Source organism: Anomaloglossus baeobatrachus, chromosome 4 (assembly GCF_048569485.1).
Source record: "Anomaloglossus baeobatrachus isolate aAnoBae1 chromosome 4, aAnoBae1.hap1, whole genome shotgun sequence".
NCBI classification, from domain to species: Eukaryota; Metazoa; Chordata; class Amphibia; order Anura; family Aromobatidae; genus Anomaloglossus; species Anomaloglossus baeobatrachus.
The window spans coordinates 573,214,843-573,241,672 of NC_134356.1; the positions used below are offsets into that span (position 1 = coordinate 573,214,843).

General features: G+C 48.9%; 1 protein-coding gene across 6 annotated transcripts in view; it reads left to right on the plus strand.

Annotated features, from left to right (window-relative positions):
* Nucleotides 1–464: 464 nt before the first annotated feature.
* Nucleotides 465–26,830, plus strand: part of KIF23 (kinesin family member 23) — a 127,152-nt gene continuing 100,786 nt past the window's right edge. For all 6 annotated transcript variants that reach the window (XM_075342886.1, XM_075342888.1, XM_075342889.1 and 3 more), the window contains exons 1-3: nucleotides 465–582; nucleotides 20,742–20,808; nucleotides 21,064–21,192. In XM_075342886.1, the coding sequence (XP_075199001.1) occupies nucleotides 569–582; nucleotides 20,742–20,808; nucleotides 21,064–21,192 (210 nt within the window). In that variant the 5' untranslated portion in view covers nucleotides 465–568. The remainder of the gene's footprint in view (nucleotides 583–20,741; nucleotides 20,809–21,063; nucleotides 21,193–26,830) is intronic.

Consider the following 26,830-nt stretch of genomic DNA (forward strand, 5'->3'; position numbering starts at 1 on the left):
CTAAAGAACACAAGGAATGGACATTAGACCAGTGGAAATCTGTGCTTTGGTCTGATGAGTCCAAATTTGAGATCTTTGGATCCAACCACCATGTCTTTGTATATATTTATATATACACATATATATATATATATATATATATATATATATATATATATATATATATATATATATATGTGTGTATATATATGTGTGTGTGTAAAATTTAGTACCAACAGAGCGATTAGAGGCTTGAAAATGCCATCTCTTCAATGGTAACTGCCTCATTGTAATGCAGCCTCACTTGCTGGAATTGCACATGGTGGGTGTAATTTCACAAGTGACCACGCGGTGGCGCGCATCGCTTTCTTGTCTGTCTCGGCCCATCTAGCCAGCAGGAGCCAGGCTCTTTTGTAGTACAGTTGACACTTTACGTCACTCTCCTCTGTGATTGGATGAATTTAAAAAAATACAATTCGCGGGAAACGGAAACCCACAGCTGAGTGTGAGCGACCGAAACCGAGAAGCCCGGAGAAACCCGTGCTGCCAGGAACCTGCGATACCGGAGGCGCGGCGACCGGCAGCAGACATGATGAAACCACCGTGAGTGCAGCCGTGAGGGTTCGGTGCAGTGCGATGTGAGAGGAGGGAGACCCGCCGCTGTATGAGGGGGGGGGAAGAAACACCTGCTGGATATGGGGGGCTGGTGCCCGGAGCCCTGTGTGCAGGGGCAGATACGGGAGAGGGAAATGTGTGGGACTAGATATGTTTTGGCAGGTTACGTTCTAGGGTCTGTTGTTTTGTTTACCTGCTGATAACCTCAGAAAAGACAGACCCTGGGCACACTGTCAGGTCAGGGGGTCTCATGGAACGACCCCTTTAATACAGGTATATTCCACATTCTGGAGTCAGGTCTGTTACAGTTGTCTGGTAGCACAACACCGATATCTGGGGCTTCAGTATCGGTGGGGGAGGGGCTGTCCCCACCTTAAAGGGAACCTGTCACCAGTTTTTTTCACTATAAAGCCAAGTGTCCCCTTCTGCAGCTCCTGGGCTGCATTCTATGAAGGTGCACCTTGTCCCTGACTCCCCTTGCAGACCCCGAATATAACTTTATATAACCTGACCGTTGGGTATGCTAATGACCTTTGGGGCTCAGATGGGGGTGCTCATTTTTGTCTCCTGTCCCTCCTTGTGGCCTTTTTCGCCATCCTCCTTTCATGATTGACGTGATGCCGCCATCATCATGGACGCTGCTCGGCCAAATCTCGCGTCTGTGCAGTAATTCCCTGGCTCGAGCAGTTCACCCTTGTGCAAACTGGTGCGGTATTAACGCATGCGCGAGATTATGGTCGGCAATGTGGATGACGTCCCCAGCGTCATCCTCGTACCCGATCATAATCTCGCGCATGCACAAACACCGCACCGGCTTGCACGAGGGTGAACTGCTCGAGCCAGGGAATTACTGCACAGACGCGAGATTTGGCCGAGCAGCGTCCATGATGATGGCGGCTTATGCTGTGGTCGTGCTAATGAATGTGCAGTGTCAGAGGATGATCTTCCTCACTTTTCTGGCTGCCATCGCGCCCGACACTAGATTTCGGCTCCGTGCGCATGACTCCGGAGTTTGGGTCATGCGCGCTATGAAGCTGGCTGTACGTGTCCTGGCTTCAAACTGAAGTAGTGCGCATGACCGGAAGTCCGGGGTCATGCGCACAGAGCTGAAATTCAGTGTCAAGTGGCAATGGCAGCAGAGAGGTGAGTGAGATCATCCTGTGACGCTGCGCATTCATTAGCATATAGCACCCCCCACAGGGGTGTACTAACATACTAATTGAACCGACTAGTCAGGGGAACTAACGCCCAGGGGATTAGTCCCCGCGCTCATTAGCATAAAAGATCTTTGGAAATACTTTTTGTAAAGATCTCTTTATCTATGCTAGTGTATACAGGGACGGTTAGGCAGGGATTAGCAATGTGCACCCAGGACTGCTCGTGGTTCTGGGTGCATATTGCACCTGACAAGAGGAACAACCACCTTGATTTTGCTATATAAAGTAAAGGCAGTGCTATACAGGCGCTAGGATGCTGCATCCAGGCATATCTGTTATAGAAAGATCAGACGTTATCAGAAATATCTTTAATCAAAGTTGCAGAAATGTACTGAACTTTGACAGGTGGAACAGGGGGTGGGGGTTAGGCTTTTGTGGGTCAGTACCTCTGTGTTTATTCCTCCTCTGTCGTCCTACCGGCTTGCCGCCCCCTTTTCTTTATTTGAATATCGCGCCTCAATTTCCATAGTAATTTTTGTCTTCATTACAATGGCGCTGGAGTCATCACATGTACATACTCTGATCTCCAGGTCCATTTTATTGAAGACACTGCAGTGAATACTATGAGGCATCGACGCGTTCACAGATTTATTTTTTTTTTACATCTGCTCATAGTCTTCACCACAGTGTCTTCAATAAAATGGCGCCAGAGATCATGGTACGTGCATGCGCGGACTCCGGCGCTGTTTTAATGAATTCAGGATTATTGTGGCAATGCACAAGCACCGCCAACGACAGTAATGGTGGCGTGATAGTCAAATGAAGAAAAGGGGGCACGTCATAAAGGAAGCTGGAGAATTAATAAACTACGAGGACCTGACCCACAACGCCCCTCCCCCACACCCTGTTGCACCCGTCAAAGTGCAGTGCATTTCTGCAACTTTGATTAAAGATATTTCTGCAACCAAGCACCAGATCTTTCTACAACAGGTATGCCTGGACTCAGCATCCTAGTGCCTGTATGGCACTGCCTTTACTTTATATAGCAAAATCCTGGTGGTTGGTTCTCTTTGTGCAGACACAAGTGCTTTAAAGTGGTCAGCCCATTAAAGAGGTTACACAGTTTAATACTAAAAATAGTTACTGGATGCAAAGTGTGGGGTGACAGACTCACGGCCAAAATCTGAGCTAAAATGGAGCCTGGCTGCAGGGATCTTCATTCACTGGAGCAGGGCTGGGCCACGTGCAGCCCTCCGGCTGTTCCAGTTTGGCCTGCGGACCAAGACAGCTGAAGGACTGAAAACAGTGGACCGCGAGCCGAGCCATTCTCTTCACCGCCACTGCACAAGTCCTGATATCCTCACAATCTGCATCCTCAGGATGTAGACCGGTGTAACCATTGGTCGAGCACAGTGCCGCTGACTCCATCCTCCATTCATCAGTGTGAGGCGCAGCACACGAGAAGACGTCACGTGTGCTGAGCATCAGTGCACTAGAGAGCATTGGGGGAACGGGAGTGAGAGGAGTATGTGGTGCTGGATTTTGTTTTTTTTTTTTTTTCTTTCCACATGTGTATGGGATGTTTGCATGTATTTGCAGTCTGTGTGGGGCTCAGAAATGTGTATATAGGAGGCTATGTGGGGCTTATACTGTATATTCAGGGCTACGTGGAGGCTCAGGAAAGTATATAGGACAACCTGTGTGGGGTTTCGCATATGTATATAGGGGATTTCAGCATACTTAATTCTGCTCAATATTAAATTAGAAAATTAATATATATGTTGAGAGAATTTCAGCTTATTTGTTTGGCCCTCCACACCAATCACTGTCCCTCTTGTGGCCCTTTGGGAAAATTACAGGGATTTTCCACTAACTATGTTAATTTTAATCAATAAATCTTGGAATTTTAATAATTTCCACAATTGGTTAGATGTTTAAAAAAATGTTCTTGTGCTGAGATAATCTTATGTGTCCATGCTGTGTACTGTGTAATGGCCATGTCTGACTGTAAGGCTATGTGCGCACTTACCGGATTTTGCCGCGGATTTTTTGCGGTTTTGCTGCATGTTTCGCTGCAGAAAATGTTCATAACATCTCTGCAGTGAATCACCAGCAAATCCTATGGGCAAAAAAAATCCTGTGCGCACTAGGCGGAATTTGACAGCTGCATGTTTTGCTGCGGGATTCCCGCAGCAAAAACAATTGCATGTCCATTCTTTTCCGCACGTCGCTGCGAGATTTCACTCCATTGACTGCAATGTTAATCGTGAAATCCCGCAGGGAATAACGCAGATAGCAAATTCTGTGCAGTTCACTGCGTTTTCCTGCGTTATTTCCTGCGGTATTTCGCGGTTTACCTCCGGTAATGTACATCGCCTGTCTGCGGTTTTGCAGGAAAGTGATGTCATTACAGGAAGAGGAAGCCGTGCAGAGAGTAAACACACACAGAGATCACAGACATAGAACACACATAGAAAGAAAACGGAAATATAGAAAACAAAGAACGTGGGCTCCGCTGCATATTTACCTTCCAGCCGAGGTAAGCACACAGCGGCGGCCCGGTATTCTCAGGCTGGGGAGGGAGAGGGGCAGGGTTAATGTCCCCCGCCTCACTCCCCCTCCCGCAGCCGAGAATATCAGCCGCAGCTGCCCCGGGACTGTCGCATGCATTATGCGGCAGCACCGGCGTGTCCTCGGCTCTTCTTGCCGCCGTGTAGCAGTGGCGGTCAGGGTAATACAAGGGGTTAATGGTGGTGGATCACCGCCATTAACTCCAGGCTTGATCATGGCAGCGTCTATGTGACAGCTGACATGATCAACCCGTAAGTAAAGTGAATAAAACACAGACACCGAAAAATACTTTTATTTTAAATAAAACAAACAAGCCTCGTTCACCATTTTATTAACCCCCCCCAAACAAAGCTCCGGCGTAATCCACAGTTCCGGCGTCCTGCGCTGCTTACATCCAGCCGCGACTGTCACAGACACAGCGCTGAATGAATGCAGCAGACAGCAGAGGTAATTACCGGTCATTTCCCACGGCCGGTAATGTGAACTCACTGCTGAACGTGGGAAATGCAGCTGTCTGTCTGTCTGTCTGTCTGTCTGTCTGTCTGTCTGTCTGTCTGTCTGTCTGTCTGTCTGTCTGTCTGTCTGTCTGTCTGTCTGTCTGTCTGTCTGTCTATCCGTCTATCTATTCTTCTGTCTATCTATCTACTATCTCAGAATTAAATGACTTTTTTTTCAATGTGCTTTATTGCATTGAATGCAATAAAGCACATCCCAACCCGCACGCGGCAAAACCGCGGCAATACCGCGAACAATACCGCGGCAAACCGCATGCGGTTTTCAGGTGCGGTTTGCCACGGTTTTTTACCGCGGGTGCGGTAATCTTTGAGAGCATGCGGAATTTTCTCAAGAAAATTCCATTTCCCAGTGCGCACATAGCCTAAAAGGACATGGTCTGATCGTCCACATCTCCTGGACCAAGGAGGAAGTAATAGTGTAAAGAGATTAAAGCACAGGGTCATAGATGATTCTTTTTGTGAGATAAAACATTTCCCTGCCTGTCAGACACGGCTATTACACAGTACAGGGTAGGGACACATAAAAGATTATCTCAGCACAGAAACATTGTTTTGTTTTAAAAAAATAAAATAAAAGGTGTGTGTTTTTATTTGTGGAAGTCATTATTATTCCAAGATCTATTGACCTCCTTTAATTTCCCACCCTTGCTCTGGAGGATCGGTCTTCTCCTTTGTTATAAAGACAGTCTATTAAAGGGAACCTGTCACCAGTTTTTTCACTATGAAACCAAAAGTGTCACCTTCTGCAGCTCCTGGGCTGCGTTTTATGAAGGTGCCCCTTGTGCCCCGACTCCCCTTGCAGACCTCAAGGGACAGGAGAGGTAAATGAGCACACCCATCTGAGCCCCACAGGTCATTAGCATACCTAACGGTCAGGTTTTATAAAGTTATATTCGGGGTCTGCAAGGGGGGGAGTCAGGGACAAGGTGCACCTTCATAGAATGCAGCCCATGAGCTGAAGAAGGTGACACTTTTTGGTTTCATAGTGAAAAAACTGGTGACAGGTTCCCTTTTATTTAAAGTGGGTGTCTGGAGCCGCTGACTTCCACATACCTGCTGTGTCACGGGGTCTTATCAGTGGCACCACCCTCTTATAATGTGGAAGCACCTTGTCTTGCTTCAGTTCCCCTGTGGTGCTGTGCAGCTGAACACTTGCTGCCAGTGCCCCCCACACCTTCCAGCTGAGTGGTGTAATCCAGTGGTGACCATCGTCTCTTTGTTCGCCTTCTGTACAGTGGTTCATTCCAGAATGGTCTCTAGAGGCGCTTCCTTATTTTGGAAACTGCACCCATGTTTTTTCCTAGTTTTGTGCTGCGTGTTTATACACACAGCAGCGCTCCTCGTCTAATTTCTATTTTGTTACACCATGTTCTGCTTTGAAACCAATGTTTATTTGATGAAAGCAACTTTGAAAATGGCTATAGATAGATAGCTATATCTATCTCTCCTTTTACATTGGCCGGTACAGGAGCTATCGACAGTATGTCTCCATCGTACCAGACTGCAGACAAAGCCATGTGCCGTCTCATCTTGCAGCCATGACGACACTAATTTTTAAGCTCTGTGCACACGACACAGGAGCTGCAGAGGTTACTTTAGGAAAAATTGCGTGTTGTGTTTTTTTGTGTTCTCTTCCTGAAGTGGCTTTGGTGGTAATTTTGGTGTCTTTTGTCGTGGATCTACCACCCAGTTTTCTTTTTTTTTTTTTTTTTTTCCTCCTATTTCAACTATAAAGAGCAGGCAGTGTCTAAACACAGCTGCCTGAAGAATGAACGTGTTGCTTCTTTTAACCATGTCCCAGTTTCCAAACCCTGAATTGGTTAAAAGAAACAGAAGACGCAATGTGCACAGCAATGTCATTTTTACACTGCTGTGAATTAGGTTCATTTCTTGTGGTGCTTTTGCAGGCGAGTTCTAGGCTGAATCTGCCTGAAAAAAGACTTTGTGTGCACATACTCTGACAAGGGTATAAAATAGAGGTTGCCGGAAGAGACAAAGGTGCAAATGAGGTCTTCTCTTGATGGTACCAGAGTAAAATAACAGGGAATCACTTGTAGCACCCACGAGGCATGGGGTTAAATATACTCGTCGCTGGGCCGGTGATGTCGGGTCTGGGATGTCACGGGTACCCCTGCCTAGCTTCGTGCCCCTGAGGTGTACCATAAAAGGGAGGATGGTAGTTTGTCTCGTCACGCCACCTGTGGTACGTGGTCCGGGATTAGCCGCCTCTGCGGGTGATGTCCTCCAGGGCTGGTAGTGTCACAGCAAGTATGGTTCTGCTCCCCACAGTTGGAGTGGGCCCCGAGGAGAATGATTGGGTGGTAGTCTATGGTGTTGTATACTGGGGTATGGAGCTGAGGACGCCGGCAGTCACTGGACAACATAGGCCGGTAGTTTCCTTTTTTACCTTTTACTGGTCAGATGTTATGGTCCCAGGTTACAGTCGTCCGGTCACCCGGGAAGCAGTGAGGAATATCTTCTTTGCCAGGTATGTTGGAGGCCTTCCTTGATGCGCTTTGAATGCGGGTCGCTCTGGCCTGAAGCAGCACAGCGTCCCTCTTCCTAGATGTGATTTGCTTTGTCCCTTGTGGTGGGCAGCGCAAGCCGGGTGTAGGGCCCGCTTGTATTTCTGTGGCCCAGGGTTCTATTGTGCTACTGCGCCTTGGGAGTCTCTGTTGGGCTAGGCGATGTGGAATCTCCTGCCCTCCGGATTTAGGCCATGTGCCCACGTAGTGTATTTTCATGCAGTTACGCTGCGTATTGCACTGCAGCGTAACTACATGCGTCCTGCGTCCCCAGCACAATCTATAAGGAGTGTGCCTAATCCATGCCCACGTGGCGTATTAGAACGCTGCCAAAGCGCTGCGTTCTAAAAAGCAACATGTCACTTCTTTCATGCGCTTTGGATGCAAGTCCCGCTCTGTCTATGGGAGGGGCTGCATCCAGAGCGCATGAAATCGGCTTTTCATTACGGACTGTTTCTGCAGGAACAGAATGCAATGTGGGCACATGGCCTTACTGCTGGGCCGTTAGCATCCGACAGTCGAGGACCCCGGTGTCCGGATTCAGCGCTCGGTCCTGGAAAGCTTGTAGACAGCTCTATAACAGCGACCGTTCTCTTTTACTGCTACTAGTGTTCTGAGTTCTCTCTTCCTGTTCCTCTCCCTAACCCCTGCCCAGCCCAGAATGCACAGGGAAGCTTGCCCCAAACAGGACTTGAGCTCCCCCTTCTGGCCTGGATTAGGAAATGTGTGATTATACCTGGCATAGAGATCTCCTTCCTGCTTCCAGGCCATAGCATTGCCCTCCAGTGAGGAGAACGCCACTGTGGTTCCCATGACCACTGGGGTGCCACACACTCACCTGATTTAGTTGTGAAAGTCACAACTACTATAGGAGCAAGAAATCAATACCACGATGGCTGCTGCAGACCCTGAAGATGACTTAGTATACGCAACGCAGACGAATGGCTTAACCCGCGCTGCCGTGTGGAATGAGGAGATCACACGGGAATAGTTTGAGAATAATCTATCCCCGACTGATCTCATTCCACACGGCAGCACAGGTTAACCCTTTCCTTCTGCTTTGTATATACATATTCTAACAGAAGTGTGTTTTTGTTGGGGGATGCGTAAATATTTATTTGAGTTTAAAAAAACAAACCACAAGTTAGTCATGCCTTGCAAACCATTTTATTGCCCAATGATTATGTAGTGCCCCTGAAGCCATCAGGGTGCTACAAGGTTCTGCATCTCCACAAGGATGAAGGGCCACACCCCCTAGGGCACCGGGAGACCAGTGCCGGTAACACACAAAAACCCCATGTAATCCCAGTTTTTCCCAACAATCCCCCATACAATGGTACAAGGCTAGTGTCGGACCAATGGATGGCCACCTAGAGGTGGAGCCAGTCCACTAGCTGACCAGGTGGGAGGGGCAGACGGTGAAGAGGAGTGAAGGTGGACGTCAGGAGACAGTCTGTTGCGGGGTTAACAGTGACCTGGTATCCAGGAGAAGTGGTTGCTGGTGGAGATCTCCCGGAACTGCGCACCAACGGGGTACAGGACCCTAGGACAGGAAAGAGCTCCAAGCCGACCTGTTAACACCTGCACAGCGAGGGTAAGAATTGGAAGACTCCGTAGCAAAGGAAGAACCGGGGACAGGACCAGAGACTCCAACCCCACAGGGTTCACACTACCGTCAGTATAGGCTTTTTTATTATTATAGGGCACACATGGGAAATGAGAAGGGGTTGTCCAAGTAAGGGTGTGGAGAGAATAGGGGGGGAAACATACTGATTTAAGAAGGGATGTCCGATTAGTGGACAAACCTTTTAAATAGTTCAATGTCGCTGTAGTGGTAAGACTTGTTTTGAAGCTAAAGGTCATAAAATATAAAAAGGCTTCAAGGTAAGATAGAAATCTGTATACTGGTTATCATCTTGGGAAACAGGCTGCTTCTGTTGGCTAATAATTTCTTAGACACTAACTTTGGTTTAAAAGTGGACTTGTTCTCGGAGTATCCCATGAAGAGCGGTATTTGTCTTCCAGTGTAAAGCAAACAATGCCTGTGTGATATGTGGCTGGGGTGGAGCGGTGCGGGGCGGTCAGAGGCCAGGACAAGGTAGAGCACACACTGGCCTCCTGCCTATGAGGCCGCTTAGGTATTTTCTTTGGTAACTGTCATAGCTCAGGAATGTGCAGGCTATGGGTGTGTAGGGAAAATAATCCCCCTCTACAATGCTCTGGTTATCTGATGCCTTTTCCAAAGCGGCTTTTCCCTGTTGAAACATAAAACTGGTTATGGACGAAATCAGCACATTCCAACAATCTGATAGTTTAACCCTAATGCTCCCAGTATAAAACTGCAAAATTAATATAAAACTCCATTCACCCAACCCCCCCCCCCAAAAAAAAACAAAAAAAAAAAAACTGCGGCAGCGAAGGTTCAAAAATATGGGCTGAAATGTTAGTTTCATACTCTAAAGTGATACTGTGTAGAAAAGCAATGATTGGTGACTTTGGGAATCTTCTTCTGTTTTTTATTCGCTGGATGGGACAGAAGTCACCCCCTTTGATTGGACCGTGGTACCAGCAGCCAAAGTCCAGTGCTTTGTTTCTCCTTTCAAAATCTGAGATAGCCACTGCACATGCCTGAACCCTGTTTTGTTCAGCCAAGGAGGGGGGGACTCCTGATCTTGTGATAGGAACCAGACAGATTAGACACTTGGTACCAATGCTCTGAATAGGTGTTAAGCTGTGATGGGAAAATCCCTTTAGGCATTGATTTTCTTCATGCATTGCCTAGGCTGGCTTTATATCCTATTTTATGTTTGCACTTCGCCAAGAAAGCTTCTAATACATGTGCTGAGCATTTCCGTCAACTCCCATACACCTGATGGAGTAATACCGTAAATCTTTTTGGCTTCCGATGAGCTGATATGCATTGACAGATACTGTATACATGAGTGCATATGTAGGCATACCCAGATGGACTTACTTTTAGTGAGTTATCAAAGATGAGGTATATGCAAGCAAACCTTGCACCGATGATATCCTGATTATACCTATTTCTACATCTCCTGTGTATGCATCGTTCTGTTACTTCTATAGCAAAGTGCACCAGACTGCAGTCAATCGAATGTCAGTGGTACAGAACTAACATAAGGCCCAGTCTTGCTGTGAATACGGCTTTTCAGACTATTCAGGCAGGTCAGCCATTGCCGATGAGCTACATACAAGCCAATCGGCAGCCATTTACGGTAGACAGGCTCTGCACTTTTATGCGCATAGAACATTCATTAATCGTTCATATATTACCATTATCCTCAGCAGCACATGTCCTGATTTTACTGGGTGAAGGCCTGTGAAGAACAATTACACAGGTCTACGAAGGTAAACATTTTTGAAAAGTTATTTAAAAAAAAAAATTACAGTAGAACCTCGGTTGACGAGTAACCCAGTTAGCGAGCATTTTGCTATACGAGCAAAGCTTGCTGTAAATTTGTAACTCAGTTTATGAGCAAGCTTTGCTGTATGAGCAAATACCGCACACACTTCCGGTTCCGTACTTTCACCGCGCTCTGACCCGCTCTTGCAGTCCGCACACATTATGCTCACCTTACCTTCCATTCCATCGCCGGCCTCACGGTTCTTGTAGTTCGCCGGTACAGGATGTGTATCGGGTAACCATCGCGACAATGAAGGAACTTCCGCTGTCAGCAGCTTCTCAAAGGCAGCGCGCTGACCAATCAGAGGCAAGCGGCTCCTGCCTTTGACATCAGCGCTCTGGCAGCGGAAGCTCCGGGGCATCGGTCGCAAAGGTTATCTGATACACATCCGGGAGGCCGGCAATGGAACGGAAGGTAAGGTGAGCATAATATGTGTGTGTTTGTGCAATGGCACAATAGGGGACCAGGATGTGACATTGAACCAGTTGTGGAACAAATTGTCTGAGCTTGCATTATTTCCTATGGGAAATCTTGCTTTGCTAGACGAGTAACTTGGTTTACAAGCACACTCCTAGAACGAATTATGCACGTAAACCAAGGCTCCACTGTGTGTATGTTATATATAATTAGTACAGACCAAAAGTTTGGACACACCTTCTCATTCAAATAGTTTTCTTTATTTTCATGACTCTAAGTCCGAGACCGCACTTTGCATTTCCACCTGCGTTTCAGGTCTGTTTTGAGAAGCACCTTTTTCATGCCAAAAGGCATGCGTTTTGATTTTTCCAGCAAAGTCAATGGAAAATGGTGATTTTCAGACCACACTTTGCGTTTCTAAACGCTTCATTTAATTTGCATATTTTGTTGCAAAAACCATGCGTTCAAAGAAGCAGCATGTCAATTGTTTTTGCCATTTTGGCTGCGTTCTACACCCATTGAAATCAATGATTTGTAGAAAATCGCTGCCAAAATGTGAAGCAGTGCCCTTGCATTGCATTATTATTGCAATCCACATGGTTTTTTTTAACATAACAAAGGCAGTTCTTTCGTCTTTCTCGGTCGGTCGGTCTCTCTCTCTATGTCTATCTCCCTGTCTGTCCTTGTCTGTCTCCCTCCCACCCCCTCATGCTCACCGATCCACGATCACCGGCGCGGCGCTGCACGGCGTTCTCACTGTGGCGGCTTCTTCTCTTTTGAAAATGCCGGCCGCTCATTAATCCATCACGTATTCCCTGCTTTCCCCGCCCACCGGTGCCTATGATTGGTTGCAATCAGACACGCCCCCACGCTGAGTGACAGCTGTCTCACTGCAACCAATCACAGCCACCGGTGGGCGTGTCTATATCGAGCAGTAAAATAAATAAATGGAAAAAAAAACCGATGTGCGGTCCCACCCCATTTGGATACCAGCCAGGGTAAAGCCACACGGCTGAAGGCTGGTATTCTGAGGATGGGAAGCTCCACGTTATGGGGAGCTCCCCAGCCTAACAATATCAGCCAGCAGCCACCCGGAATTGCCGCATGCATTAGATGGGACAGTCCCGGGACTTTACCGGCTCATCCCGAATTGCCCTGGTGCGGTGGCAAACAGGGTAATAAGGAGTTAATGGCAGCAGTCCATAGCTGCCACTAAGTCCTAGGTTAATCATGGCAGGCGTCTCACCGAGATACCTTCCATGATGAACCTGTAAGTTACAGTAAATAAACACACACATCCAAAAAATCATTTATTTGTAATGAAAGACAAAACCACCCTCTTTCACCACTTTATTAACCCCTCAAAAACACCTCCAGGTCCGACGTAATCCACGCAAGGTCCCCCGATGTTTCCAGCTCTGCTACGTCGGAAGCTGACAGGAGCGGCAGTAGAACACCGTCGCTCCTGTGAGCTCCATGCAGCAACTGAAGTGAGTCGCGCGATCAGCTGTGCTGTCACTGAGGTTACTCGCGGCCACTGCTCTCCGGTGGAGGACTGCAGCTGTGACCGCGAGTAACCTGAGTGAAAGCACAGCTGATCGCGTGGCTCACTGCAGTCACTCAGGGGATTTGCGATCACAGGTGAGTCCTTCATGTGTGACCGCAAATCAAGCCACGGCACACGCACAGAGCCGCGCGATCACAATGAAGTCAGGTGAAGTTCATCCGAGTTCATTCTGATCGCGCGGCACTGTCCGCAGCCAGCCATGACAGTGACAGTGTGGTCCCACTCGGCTCTGCTGCAAGTCTATGGGGATGCTGCAGAGCCGAGTGGGTGCGTTCTGTGAAAAAATGTGCGTTCTGGATGCTTTTTCCATTTTGTCTATGACAGAGAAAGCATCCAGAACGCATAAATTCTCACCAGGAATGTCCGCACTTTGCGTTCTGCCGAATGCGTCTCAGAACGCAGCTTTTTCGGTTGCGTTCTGAGACGCACACGCAGTGACTTACACGCTGCAGAATAGAACGCAAAGTGCGGTCTCAGCCTAAAAATTGTAGATTTACATTGAAGACATCAAAACTATGAATGAAAACATGTGGAATGAAATAATATGCCTTATATTCTAGGTTCTTCAAAGTAGCCACCTTTTGCTTTCATTACTGCTTTGCACACTCTTGGCATTCTCTTGATGAGCTTCAAGAGGTAGTCACCGGAAATGGTTTTCCAGCAGTCTTGAAGAAGTTCCCAGAGATGCTTAGCACTTGTTGGCCCTTTTGCCTTCACTCTGCGGTCCAGCTCACCCCCAAACCATCTCGATTGGGTTCAGGTCTGGTGATTGTGGAGGCCAGGTCATCTGGCGTAGCACCCCATCACTCTCCTTCTTAGTCAAATAGCCCTTACACAGCCTGGAGGTGTGTTTTGGGGTCATTGTCCTGTTGAAAAATAAATGATGGTCCAACTAAACGCAAACCGGATGGAATAGCACGCCGCTGCAAGATGCTGTGGTAGGTATGTGTGGCGCCCTGGACAAGCCAGGCGCCACAGGTAACAACACACTCACACTCCCACCCCCAGCAGTTCACAGCAGTCATCCCCAGTGAGACCTGATTTCTTCCCTCGGGTTCAGACAGGCACACCAGGTGGGCGGAGTCAAGCAGATAGGCACGCCCACCGAGGAGTCTAGCTGGCCTGAGGCAAAAACCAGCTCAGACAAGTCCAGGCAGAGGAAGAGAGAGGAGGTCTGCAGAGAGGCAGACGCAGACTGGGGCCTAGGTTGGAGCCTAGGTCCCTCGTGTAGCCAGTGAGGCAGACGGTAGTGGCCGTCTGTGGGAGCCGGGAAGACAGTCTTGGTGAAACCGTAGGTAGCCGGGGCTGGGCGGTGGCCCACCGGTACCGAACCGGGGAGCCAGCTGGAAACCGGAGCGCAGGAAGAGCGTACACGAAGGTGCAGGAAAGGACTTACACTACCAACCTGGGGTCAGGGGAAAAACACCGCAGCCGCCTATGGGACCCGTCCATCCAGCCGTTTGTTTGACCAGAGACTCTGTGTAAATTACTGGCTGCGTGAGTACCACTGTGCCGTGCGGCACCGCGCTGCCCCCGCGACCCTGCACCTCACCAGGCCCCGTAACCCGCCTGCCATCCCTAACCCTCACCGGGCCCCGGGACAACCAACCCCCCTACCCACGGAGGGGAGAAATAACATCCAAGCTGCTCCCTGTCACCGCTCCCGGAATCCCCGTCCAGAGCAGCGGTGGTGTCACCAATCTCACCACAACCGTGGGTGGCGTCATGGACCATATCCCTAAACCAAACCACCCCCCTTTCACTCATGGGCGAGGAGCGCCGCTCGAGTCCCCGGGATCCGGCCCATTGCTCGAGCCACCGACCGAGCAGCAGCAGCTGGACCCGAGCAGTGGGTGAGCGCAGCGTCCCCTCCTCCGCCCGCGACATATGCTGGTTCAGTGTGCCTTCAATTTTGAATAAATCCCCAACAGTGTCACCAGCAAAGCACCGTCACACCTCCTCCGCCATGCTACACGGTGGGAACCAGCCATGTAGAGTCCATCCGTTCACCTTTTCTACAAAGACACAGTGGTTGGATCCAAAGATCTCAAATTTGGACTCATCCGACCAAAACACAGATTTCCACTGGTCTATTGTCCATTCCTTGTGTTCTTTAACCCAAACAAGTCTCTTCTGCTTGTTGCCTGTCCTTAGCAGTGGTTTCCTAGCAGCTATTTTACCATGAAGGCCTCCTGCGCAAAGTCTCTGTGCGGTACATGTGTGTATATGTTTGTGTGAGTTTAATGTCTTGAAATATTGTGAAAAAATTGCCATTATTTAATTTTTACCCAATACTGCCTCCATAGTATTCTGAAGTGAATTTTTTCCATAACTTGCTCTAGTGTATTGCAGTGATGTTCCTGACCTGATGGAGAAATGTAGCATTGAGTACAATGAGTGAGTGGAGACTCTCTTTATTGGTTCATCTAATAGTCTGGAAACTGCTAGTGCACAATGGCAGCAGATATGCCTCCGTACCTGGACAGCATTCTGTGCACTTGAAGGAAAGTTATGAGAATTTAGACATTATTCTCAAACTTCACTACGAGCATGGTAATATGTGGTGATCTGACAGTTCTCTCTTTGCTCCATGGGCTGCAAGGAGGATACACTGTCCCATGCATTTTCGGTCAGGTGGGAAAGGACTCATTACGGGAGCCAAAATAGTTGGCCAAAGAAAATATCTTTGCAACCTGGACTCAAGAACATAGTTGAGGAAACTTTAGTTGATCCCAGTAAAGTTCTCCTGCCACCACGTCACATTAAAGGGGTTGTTCACCCATATATTTTTGTCTAGATCGAAATTATGAGAAAAATGTTTCTCTCAAATACCTTATGATGGCAATAGTGCCTGTGAGAGGAGCTATTGCAGACCGCTGTTCCCAGCTCCGTGAACCCCCGGCCTCTGTGACCTCTGGGATCCAGTGACGTCACGTCAAGTACCTGACACTGCGGCCGGCTGCAGTGTCCGTGAGTGATTGGCTGTGGGCGGTGTTTCACTTCTCATCACAGCCAATCTGCTCCCTCCTCCCTCACTGCAGAGCGCTGCAGGCAGGAGATACGCTGAGCTGTGACAAGCGGTGAAACACCGCCCACAGCCCAGTGACTCAGGAAGACTGCAGCCGGTTGCAGGGATGTGATGTGTCCGGAACTTGACGTGACGTCACGGAGCGGGGAACAGCGGTCTGCAATAGTGCCTCTCACAGGCACTATTGCTAACATAAGGTAATTGAGAGAAACATTGGTTTTCAATATAATATCGATCTAGACAATAAAAAATATGGGTGAACCACCCTTTTAAACTTGGACTGATGAAGGTTTTTGTTTAAGCTCTATGAAAAGGAGGAGAGACTTAAAGGGAACCAATCACCAGGATTTTCGTATATAACCTAAAGCCAATGCTATACTGGCACGATCAGGCAGATTATCTACATACCATTAGTGGTCAGCTCGGATGTTTAGGCTTTCAAATCCAAGAAAGTAAACTTTAAAAAATCATCAGCTTCTTGAGTGACCATTGGAACTGAGCAGATATCTGGGGGGGGTATTCATATGGATTCCCGCCCCCTGCCTGTTGTTCCTCACTCTCTGTTCTCTATGATAAGTATTATACAAAGTAATTCACTTTGTTGAAGGATCTGTGTGAGGTCATACCTGTGACAACATGGACTCTGTCAGTGCCTTGCATGGGTTAAGTTTCTTAAAATTCAGCCAATCATAATAATTTGTTTATAAACGGGGAATAAGCCCCTCATTGTTTTTACAAGACTTAAGGCCACGTCACACTAAGCAACATCGCTAGCAACATCGCTGCTAAGGAACAACTTTTGTGACGTAGCAGCGATGTTGCTAGCGATGTTGCTGTGTGTGACATCCAGCAACAACCTGGCCCCTGCTGTGAGGTCGTTGGTTGTTGCTGAATGTCCTGGGCCATTTTATAGTTGTTGCTGTCCCGCTGTGAAGCGCACATCGCTGTGTGTGACAGCGACAGAGCAACAACTGAATGTGCAGGCAGCAGGAGCTGGTTTCTGCGGACGCTGGTAACCACGGTAAACATTGGGTAACCAAGAAGCCCTTACCTTGGTTACCTGATGTTTACCTTCGTTACCAGTGTCTGCCGCTCTCAGTTGTCAGTGCTGGCTCCCTGCTCTCTGCACACGTAGCCACAGTACACATTGGGTAATTAACCCGATGTGTACTGTGGCTAGGGGTGCAGGGAACAGGAGCCGGCACTGACAGCTGAGCGCGGCGGACGCTGGTAACGAAGGTAAATATCGGGTAACCAAGGTAAGGGCTTCTTGGTTACCCGATGTTTACTGTGGTACCAGCGTCCTCAGAAGCCGGCTCCTGCTGCCTGCACACGTAGCAGAGTACACATCGGGTAATTAACCCGATGTGTACTGTGGCTAGGAGTGCAGGGAGCCAGCGCTAAGCGGTGTGCGCCGGTAACCAAGGTAAATATCGGGTTGGTTACCCGATATTTACCTTAGTTACCAAGCGCAGCATCGCTTCCACGCTGCGCTGGGGGCTGGTCACGGGTTGCTGGTGAGATTTGCCTGTGTGACAAGCACAGCATGCTTCCACATGTAGCGACGCTCCAGCGATCCCTGCCAGGTCAGGTTGCTGGTGGGATTGCTGGAGCGTCGCTTAGTGACATCTCACCAACGACCTCCTAGCAACTTACCAGCGATCCCTATCAGGTTGTATCGTTGTTGGGATTGCTGGTAAGTTGTTTAGTGTGACTGGGCCTTTAGGAGTCTAGTGTTTAAAGTTCTTGTTGACTCATGTAATTGGCTTGACCAGTGAAGGTCAGATACCAAGACAAATCAATTATGCGAACCTCCCATTAAATTACTATGTGTATTGCTAGATGCGATGTAACTTAGCTGTCTCTCCCTCATCTCTGCCAGAGACCATTACTACTAGGGATATTTTGTATACGGCTTGAAATCTAGCCAATAAGAGCCCAGTCTTATCCACCAATCGTGAAGACCCCAATGGTCTGAATGGAGAGCTCAGGGATATAAGGACGATTGTCCATTGCCATGGTAGACTCATGCTACATGCTACCAATCTATGATCTGTGGGTCCAATTGGCAAGCCATAACCGAACCTGTGTTTATACTACATGGACTTCAGCATCGAATGCAAGGATTCGGCTGAGATATCAAAGACTACCTAAGGAAGGAATCCAGCGTGGGACAATCCAGTCATCTGACTACAGGCTTTGCGGCTCTCGGCCAGCTTCCTAAATCTAGCGTTATTTCATTCTTAGTGGGTGCCCACCGAAAGCAGGGTGCTGCTGGTTTGGAGTAAGTAGCCCTGGAAGCTCTGAGGCACAGACATTCTAATCCCTGGTGAGCCAGCGGCAGGGTGAGAAACTGTTGCCGGTTACATTCTGTGGTTTTGCTGATTATGTGCCATATGCCGTTAATTGTTTGGGGATACAATAAAGTCTTAATATTGTTATTCCCTCACCCTGTGTTGTCGGAGTAGTGTTCCGCCCACGGTTAAGGAGGTCGGGCGTTCAGTTGGGATGAGCCCTGGGCCATGCTGCCTTTCTAAAATCTGACGAGAGCACCCACTGACCCCCGTGTCTCTACGATACCCATGTGACCAGAAGGGGCGGGGCCTCAGCCAACAAAGCTGGATACCAGGTCACATGGGTATGACCTCACACAGGTCCTTCAACAATGTGAATCGTTTGTATAATACCATAGAGAACAGAGAGAGGGAGGAACAGGCAGGGGGGGCGGGAATCCATATGAATTTCACGAAATAAAGGAGAATCTGGGGCACTGCTCCAAACACTTCTATACTACTCGTGCTATGCAATCAATGTCCATTATACCAGTAGTAAACAGGCAGGTTTCCATGCTGCTCCAGGGTGCTCATTTCAGAGGAGACATATCCAGATAGAATTATAAGGATAATGGCACTCGCCGATTCTTTCTGTGCAGGAATTTCTTTTACATGTGGAGGTTACACACTTGGGCTAGCAGGGAGGGAGAGGAACACCCAACACGTCAGATGATGGCCGTTTCGCACTTTAAGCTGAAGCACTGAGAGTGTGCGAAACGGCCATCGTCTGACCTGTTGGGTTGTCCTCTCCCTCCTTGCTAGCCAAGTGTGTAACCTCCAGATGTAAATAAAGAAATTCCTGCACAGCAAGAACCGGTGAGTGACGTTATCCTTTATAATTCTATCTGAATCCATATGAATACCCACCCAGAGATTATCTGCTCGATTTGCAATTGTCACTCAAGAAGCTGCTGATTTTTTAAAGTTTACTTTCTTGGATTTGAAAGCCTAAACATCCGAGCTGACCTCTAAGGTGATTGGTTCCCTTTAATTACCTGTGTATCATGTTTCAGGGACTGTCCTTAGCAAAACTGAAGGAAGGGATTTGTGTGGGTCTGAATATTCAGAAAGTCGTAAAGGATGGTGTGTTCGAAGCAAAATGAAAGTTGTTGAGAAAAGGGCTTGGGATTCTTTTAAAGGTAACCTGTCATCACTTTTTTTTGGCTATAAACTGCGACCACCACAGGGCTCTGATATACAGCATTCTAACATGCTGTATATAAGAGCCCAGGCTGGGGGTATAACATAAAAACCACTTTATAATACTTACCTAACAGTCGCGCTGCGGTGGAATTGGGTCACGGAGGAGTCTCCGTTGTTCGGCGCCGCCTCTTTCGGCCATCTTCGTTCTTCTTCTGAAGCCGCGGTGCATGACACGTCCTACGTCATCCATACTCGCCGGCATTCAGGTCCTGAGCAGGCACACTTTGATCTGCCCTGAGCAGGGTATAAGAAAACTTAAAAATCAGTCAGTGGATTTGAAACCATTTTTCATAAACCCAAATTGTGCATACCTGTTTTTTGTATTTATGTTGCACGGTCATTTGGTGATTGCCGGTCAGTTTAGACAATGCGATAATCGGGAAATGCATGTTCTTGGGAACAAATGCGAGTGAAATTCCTAAGTGAGCAGTATTATTTATTTATTATTTTATCTAAATCTTAAAAAGCTAGCGAGCACCATGATTGATGGGTGTGTATTGTCATTTAAACCAAGTTTTGTCATGAATATTCTGTTCAGATCCAGTTGACATCCCATGAACTGTAGATTACGACCACCTTCTCAGGTCAGGCTTGTGGTATAGCATGCTATAGGCTAGGTTCGCACACTGCGTCTCTTTGACGCTGCGTTTTTGGCCGCACAAAAACGCACCTGCGTCGGAAAAACTCATCCAAAAATGCATGCGTTTTTACCGCGATTTGGTGCGTTTTGCTGCGTTTTTGATCTCTGCGTTTTTCAAATGCATTGCATGGGCGGAAAACGCAGAAAAACGCAGGAAAGAACTGACATGTCCATTTTTTTTTTTTTTTAACTCAAAAACGCAGGTAAAAAAACCAGATGTGTGCGGACAACAAAAATGAAAACTCATAGACTTTGCTGGGGAAGCAAAGTCCTGCAGTTTTGAGGCCAAAAACGCACCCGAAAAACGCGCAAAAACGCCGCGAAAAACGCACTGTGAGCACATAGCCATAGACTGTTTTGGCACTTGATATTTGCTGCATGGCTCGTTCATGTTCTCCAAAGAGGACTGTAGACGTCTGGCTTACAGCTTACCCCATATCATCATCTTTTAACATCTCTTCCCCGGGGATGAGATGATGGTGGAAACGAATACTCTATACATAGTGCAATTGTGCATAGTGTCACTAACAAGCGGGGTAATATATATATTTTTTTTTTTTTTTGTTGAATGATGTGCAACAGCATGAAAATAGTAATATACAGCAAGGGGCAGGCGCCAGCAACAGGCAGTGATCACTGTACAGAAAGTATTCTGAACCCTGGATATAGTATGGGAAATTTGCTGCCAGCGCACTTTAAATAGTTTGTCTACTTATAACCTATTTTATTCTTCTTTTTTTTTTTTTTATTTTCCTCTTATCTGCAGTCGAACTAAACCTCCACGGAGGGCCCTTCCAAAAAAAACGAACAGTGGACAGAAGGATCCAGTTGGGGTAAGTTTGCAAAATTTAATAACACGATATGGGAGAATTAGACGACTGCTACATTTACACTAGTCTAGATTATTATCCCTCAGGCAATCTGCTTTAAAAATTCTGTTACTTATAGAATATTGTGTTGGTGCGTTTTGTGTGTTGTCACAGATAATCTCTGATTGAAATATACATGTACTTTCTAAAAGTACAAAAGTCATGAGGTTTATTGTGAACATTCTATATCTGAATTATCATGTCACTGTTCCTCCCCAGGTTTACTGTAGGGTGCGTCCCCTCAGCCCCACAGATCAGGAATGCTGCATTGAAGTGATCAATGAGACCACGGTCCAGCTGCATCCCCCGGATGGGTGTAGGGTCAACCGAAATGGAGAATACAAAGAGGTGAGATTGGGTCCTCTACTGATGGACTTTAGTCGCCTGAGCAGAGCCTAATTGTTTAACACTAACACTCTGCAGCCTTTTTTTTTTTTTTTTTTTTTCTTTTCTTCTATCGGCAAAGCTGTATGAGTAGTCACTTTTTTGCAGGACAAGTTGTAGCTTTGAATGATGCCATTCATATTAAAGGGAACCTGACAGTCTCCTGTGCCCTCCCACTAACCAGTATTTGTATATTTATTACTAAACACCCTGCTTTTACAGCCCTTTATTGTGCTTTACTATTAGTCGCATTGTTTTTTTATTTACAGCGTTTATTTTACCCCAAAAAACTGACCAGGTAATGATTCTCCAGGTCAGTACAATTACATAGACACCAAACATGTCATTACTCTAAGATTAATAATGTTTTTTTTCCATGTTTTGTTCTGTGGCTGTGTGAGGGCTTGTTTTTGCTGATGTAGATAATATTTTGGTGCAGATAAAATGTTTTGATTGCTTATTACAGTTTTTTTCTGTGGCAGAGGCCGAAAAACTGCAATTCTGCCCCCCCCCCCCCCCCCAGCCCCTAATCTATGCTGTTTACTAATTAGATACATTTATCGTATTTTGTAGCCTATAAAACACACCACACACACCCACCCCAAAAAAATAAATGTGGGGGGTGCGCTTTATTATCCGTATGTACCTGAGTAGCAGGTGTGGAGTGGGTCACAGCAGGCAGGCTGCAACAGCGGTGAGGCTAACACGTGTGCCTGCTGTTTAAAGTGAATTTCTTTGTCACTCCATTGGGAGACCCAGACAATTGGGTGTATAGCTTCTGCCTCCGGAGGCCACACAAAGTATTACACTTTAAAAAGTGTAACCCCTCCCCTCTGCCTATACACCCTCCCGTGCATCACGGGCTCCTCAGTTTTATGCTTTGTGTGGAAGGAGGCACACATCCACTCATCTTCTCATTTTAGTTATATCGGTTGGAAGAAAAGTGGGCCCCCACGGGGCCCCCGGCATGTTCCCTTCTCACCCCACTTTGTCGGCGGTGCTGTTAAGGTTGAGGTACCCATTGTGGGTACAAAGGCAGGAGCCTCATGCCGTCTCCTTCACCATCCCTTAGCGGCTCTGGGAGAAGTGGGATCCTCAGCGGTCATCCAGTCACTGGGACCGTGCTCCCTCCGCAGCCCCTGGGGGAAGCTGTCGGACAGGAGTCTGTTTATCCTCAGGTACCGGGCCCTGCATCATTAAGGTACTCTGTACCCCCATGGGGGATGTGCATGGAGCGCCTACATCCCGGACGCTGCAGCAGCTGCTTATTTGTGACGGCCGGCGGACTTCCGCGCCGACCGCGCCTGTTTGTCGGCCGCGGTATTAAATTTAGTCCCCGGCTTCAATTGTGGCCTAGTTGCAAAACTCCCGCCCCCGGGCCTGTCTATCAGGGATAAGGGCGGGACTGCCGGCCTGACGTCGGCTGTGAGGGCCAGGGCATCCTGTATGTTCATCCCCCCCCCTCACTGATCACTGTGGGGACTCCAGATTCCCGCAATTTTTCTAACGCCGCCCCCGGCTTCTCTCCTCCCCAGAGAGCTCCGGCAGCCATTTCTTTGGCATTCTGCCTGTGGAAGTTTTCCTGGACAGAGCTCTGCAACGCTGGGAGACCTAAGGCAGGGAATCTGGAGGACACACACCCCGCTTTTTAGCGGTCGGTAAGCCACACCGGTCACCCGGTGCTGGTCCCCTCAGGGTGCCGGAATAGATACCATATATATTTATATATTTCTGTTCGGTCGGGCTGTATACCCTCCCCATATACCCTCAGTGATCACTCTCCTAGGAGACAACAGCATGTCGTCCACAAGGAGCAAGGGGGCCAAGACACAGGGTTATTTTGCGACCTGTACCTCTTGTGCGGCTAAGTTACCTGCAGGTTCCACCTACCCTCACTGTGAGCAATGCTCAACCCCTGTTTTGCTTCCACAACCAGAGCCTCGGTCACTAGTGGGCCCCTCGGCTCAGGTAGAATCCGTTGCTCTCCCTGTCCAGGCGGCAGGGACAGAGTTTGCAGCTTTTGCTGAAAAACTGAGTCACTCTCATATTCCATGGCTCAGTCTATGGACAAATGGTCTGCCAAGCTGCTTGAAGCCTTGCAGTCCAGACCGGTCCCTACACAGGCCCCGGGCCCTGTTGGATCTTCACCCCCAGGCCCCTCTCTGCCCGCGCCGCAGCATGTTCCCAGAGGGGGCCCTAGGTCTCACGTGGAGGACTCCGGCCCGGACCACAGTCCCAGACCGGCTAAGCGGGCACGCTGGGAATCTTCCCCAACTTCTTCACGTTGCTCAGGTTCCCAGCGTGAAGACTCTCTGGAGGACGAGGCGGACGTCGCAGCTCAGGGCTCTGACACTGACGTTGCCCTCAATCTTGATACACCTGACGGGGACGCTATAGTAAATGATCTTATCTCGTCCATCAACCAGGTGTTAGATATCTCTCCCCCACTGCCACCTGTAGAGGAGTCGGCTTCTCAGCAGGAGAAACACCAGTTTCGGTTCCCTAAACGTACACGGAGTGCGTTTTTCGATCACTCTAACTTCAGAGATGCTGTCCAGAAGCCCAGAGCGGTTCCGGACAAGCGCTTTACTAAGCGCCTTACTGACACACGTTACCCTTTCCCTCCTGACGTTGTCAAGGGTTGGGCTCAATGTCCCAAGGTGGATCCCCCAGTCTCTAGATTGGCGGCTAGATCTGTGTTATCTGTTGCAGATGGATCATCGCTAAAGGATGCCACTGACAGGCAGATAGAGCTCCTGATGAAACCCATTTATGAAGCCACGGGCGCGTCCTTTGCCCCGGCCTTTGCAGCCGTGTGGGCACTACAAGCTATCTCAGCTTGTCTGGCTGAGATTAATGCGGTTACACGTAATTCTGCTCCGCAGGTTACGTCTTTGACTTCCCAGGCGTCAGTTTTTTCTTCCTATGCCATGAACGCAGTTTTAGACTCTGCTAGCCGTACAGCGGTGGCATCTGCTAACTCTGTGGCAGTCCGCAGGGCCATGTGGCTGCGCAATTGGAAGGCAGACTCGGCTTCCAAGAGGTTTTTAACCGGTTTGCCGTTTACTGGCGACCGATTGTTTGGCGAACGATTGGATGAGCTTATTAAGCAATCTACGGGAAAGGACTCCTCCTTGCCCCAGTCTAAGCCAAAGAGACCTCGGCAACGACAGATACAATCGAGGTTTCGGTCCTTTCGTCCCTCCGCCAAGCCCCAATCCTCTTCGTCCAGCAGGCCGGAGAAGGGCCAGAGGAACTCCTATGCGTGGCGGGCTAAGTCACGCCCCCAAAAGGCCGCAGGAGGCACTGTTTCCAAGGCGGCCTCCTCATGACTCTCTGCAACCCAGAACCGCATCCTCGGTCGGTGGCAGGCTCTCCCGCTTTTGCGACGCCTGGTGGCCACATGTTCAAGACCGATGGGTGAGAGACATTCTGTCTCACGGTTACAGGATAGAGTTCAGCTCTCGTCCTCCGACTCGTTTCTTCAGAACATCTCCGCCCCCCCCGATCGAGCCGATGCACTTTTTCAGGCGGTGAACGCTCTGAAAACAGAAGGAGTCGTGATCCCTGTTCCCCCCCCCCCCCCCAGGAACATGGTCGCGGCTTTTACTCCAACTTGTTTGTGGTGCCAAAGAAGGACGGCTCGTTCCGTCCCGTTCTGGACCTCAAACTACTCAACAGATGTGAGCACCAGACGGTTTCGGATGGAATCTCTCCGCTCTGTCATCGCTTCAATGTCACAAGGAGACTTCCTAGCATCGATCGACATCAAGGATGCTTATCTCCATGTGCCGATCGCACCCGAACATCAACGCTTTTTGCACTTCGCCATCAGGGACAAACACCTTCAGTTCGTGGCATTGCCTTTCGGCCTGGCGACAGCCCCACGGGTGTTCACCAAGGTCATGGCATCTGTTGTGGCGGTCCTGCACTCTCAGGGCCACTCGGTGATTCCCTGCTTAGACGATCTCCTGGTCAGGGCACCCTCTCAGTTGGCGTGTCAAAACAGCCTTTCCGTCGCTCTGGCGACTCTCCAGCAGTTCGGTTGGATAATCAACTTCCCAAAATCCCAGTTGACACCGACCCAATCACTGACGTACCTTGGGATGGAGTTTCATACTCAGTCAGCGGTAGTCATGCTACCGCGGGACAAACAGCTTTCTCTGCAGGCAGGGGTGCAATCTCTTCTTCGGGGTCAGTCACACCCCTTGAGGCGCCTCATGCACTTCCTGGGGAAGATGGTGGCAGCGATGGAGGCAGTGCCGTTCGCGCAATTCCATCTGCGGCCACTCCAGTGGGAAATTCTCCGAAAATGGGACAGGAGGTCGACTTCACTCGACAGGAACGTCTCTTTCCCTTGCAACCAAGACGTCTCTTTCCCTTGCAACCAAGACGTCACTTCAGTGGTGGCTCCCTCCCAACTCTCTGTCGCAGGGGAAATCCTTCCTACCCCACCACCTGGGCTGTGGTCACGACGGACGCGAGCCTGTCATGGTGGGGGGCGGTTTTTCTCCACCACAGGGCTCAGGGAACCTGGACTCCGATAGTCATCCCTTCAGATCAATATTCTGGAGATAAGGGCAGTGTATCTAGCCCTATTGGCCTTTCATCGCTGGCTGAAGGGCAGGCAGATCCGAATCCAGTCGGACAACGCCACGGCCGTCGCTTACATCAACCACGAAGGCGGCACTCGCAGTCGTCAAGCCTTCCAGGAAGTCCGACGAATTCTGCAGTGGGTGGAAGCCACAGCCTCCACGATCTCCGCAGTGTACATCCCGGGCGTAGAAAACTGGGAAGCAGATTTTCTCAGCCGACAGGGCATGGACGCGGGGGAATGGTCTCTTCACCCAGACGTGTTTCGAGAGATCTGTCGCCGCTGGGGGACGCCGGACGTCGATCTCATGGCGTCACGGCACAACAACAAAGTCCCGGCATTCATGGCCCGGTCTCAAGATCACATAGCTCTGGCGGCGGACGCATTAATTCAGGATTGGTCGCAGTTTCGACTTCCCTATGTGTTTCCTCCTCTGGCAATGCTCCCCAGAGTGTTGCGAAAAATCAGTTCCGACTGTCATCGCGCCATTCTCGTCGCCCCAGATTGGCCGAGGCGGTCGTGGTACCCGGATCTGTGGCATCTCACGGTGGGTCAACCGTGGGCGCTCCCAGACCGTCCAGACTTGCTGTCTCAAGGGCCGTTTTTCCATCTGAATTGTGCGGCCCTCAACCTGACTGTGTGGCCATTGAGTCCTGGCTCCTAGCGTCCTCAGGGTTATCTCAAGATGTCATTGCCACTATGAGACAGGCCAGGAAACCAACGTCCGCCAAGATCTATCACAGATCTTGGAGGATCTTCTTGTCCTGGTACTCTGACAAGGGTGTTACGCCCTGGCCCTTTGCCTTACCCACTTTTCTTTCATTCCTTCAATCCGGAATGGACAAGGGTTTGTCTCTCGGCTCTCTTAAGGGACAAGTATCGGCGCTTTCCGTATTTTTTCAAAAGCGTCTAGCCAGACTTCCGCAGGTCCGCACGTTCCTGCAGGGAGTTTGCCACATAGTCCCACCTTACAAGCGTCCGCTGGAACCCTGGGACCTCAATAGGGTG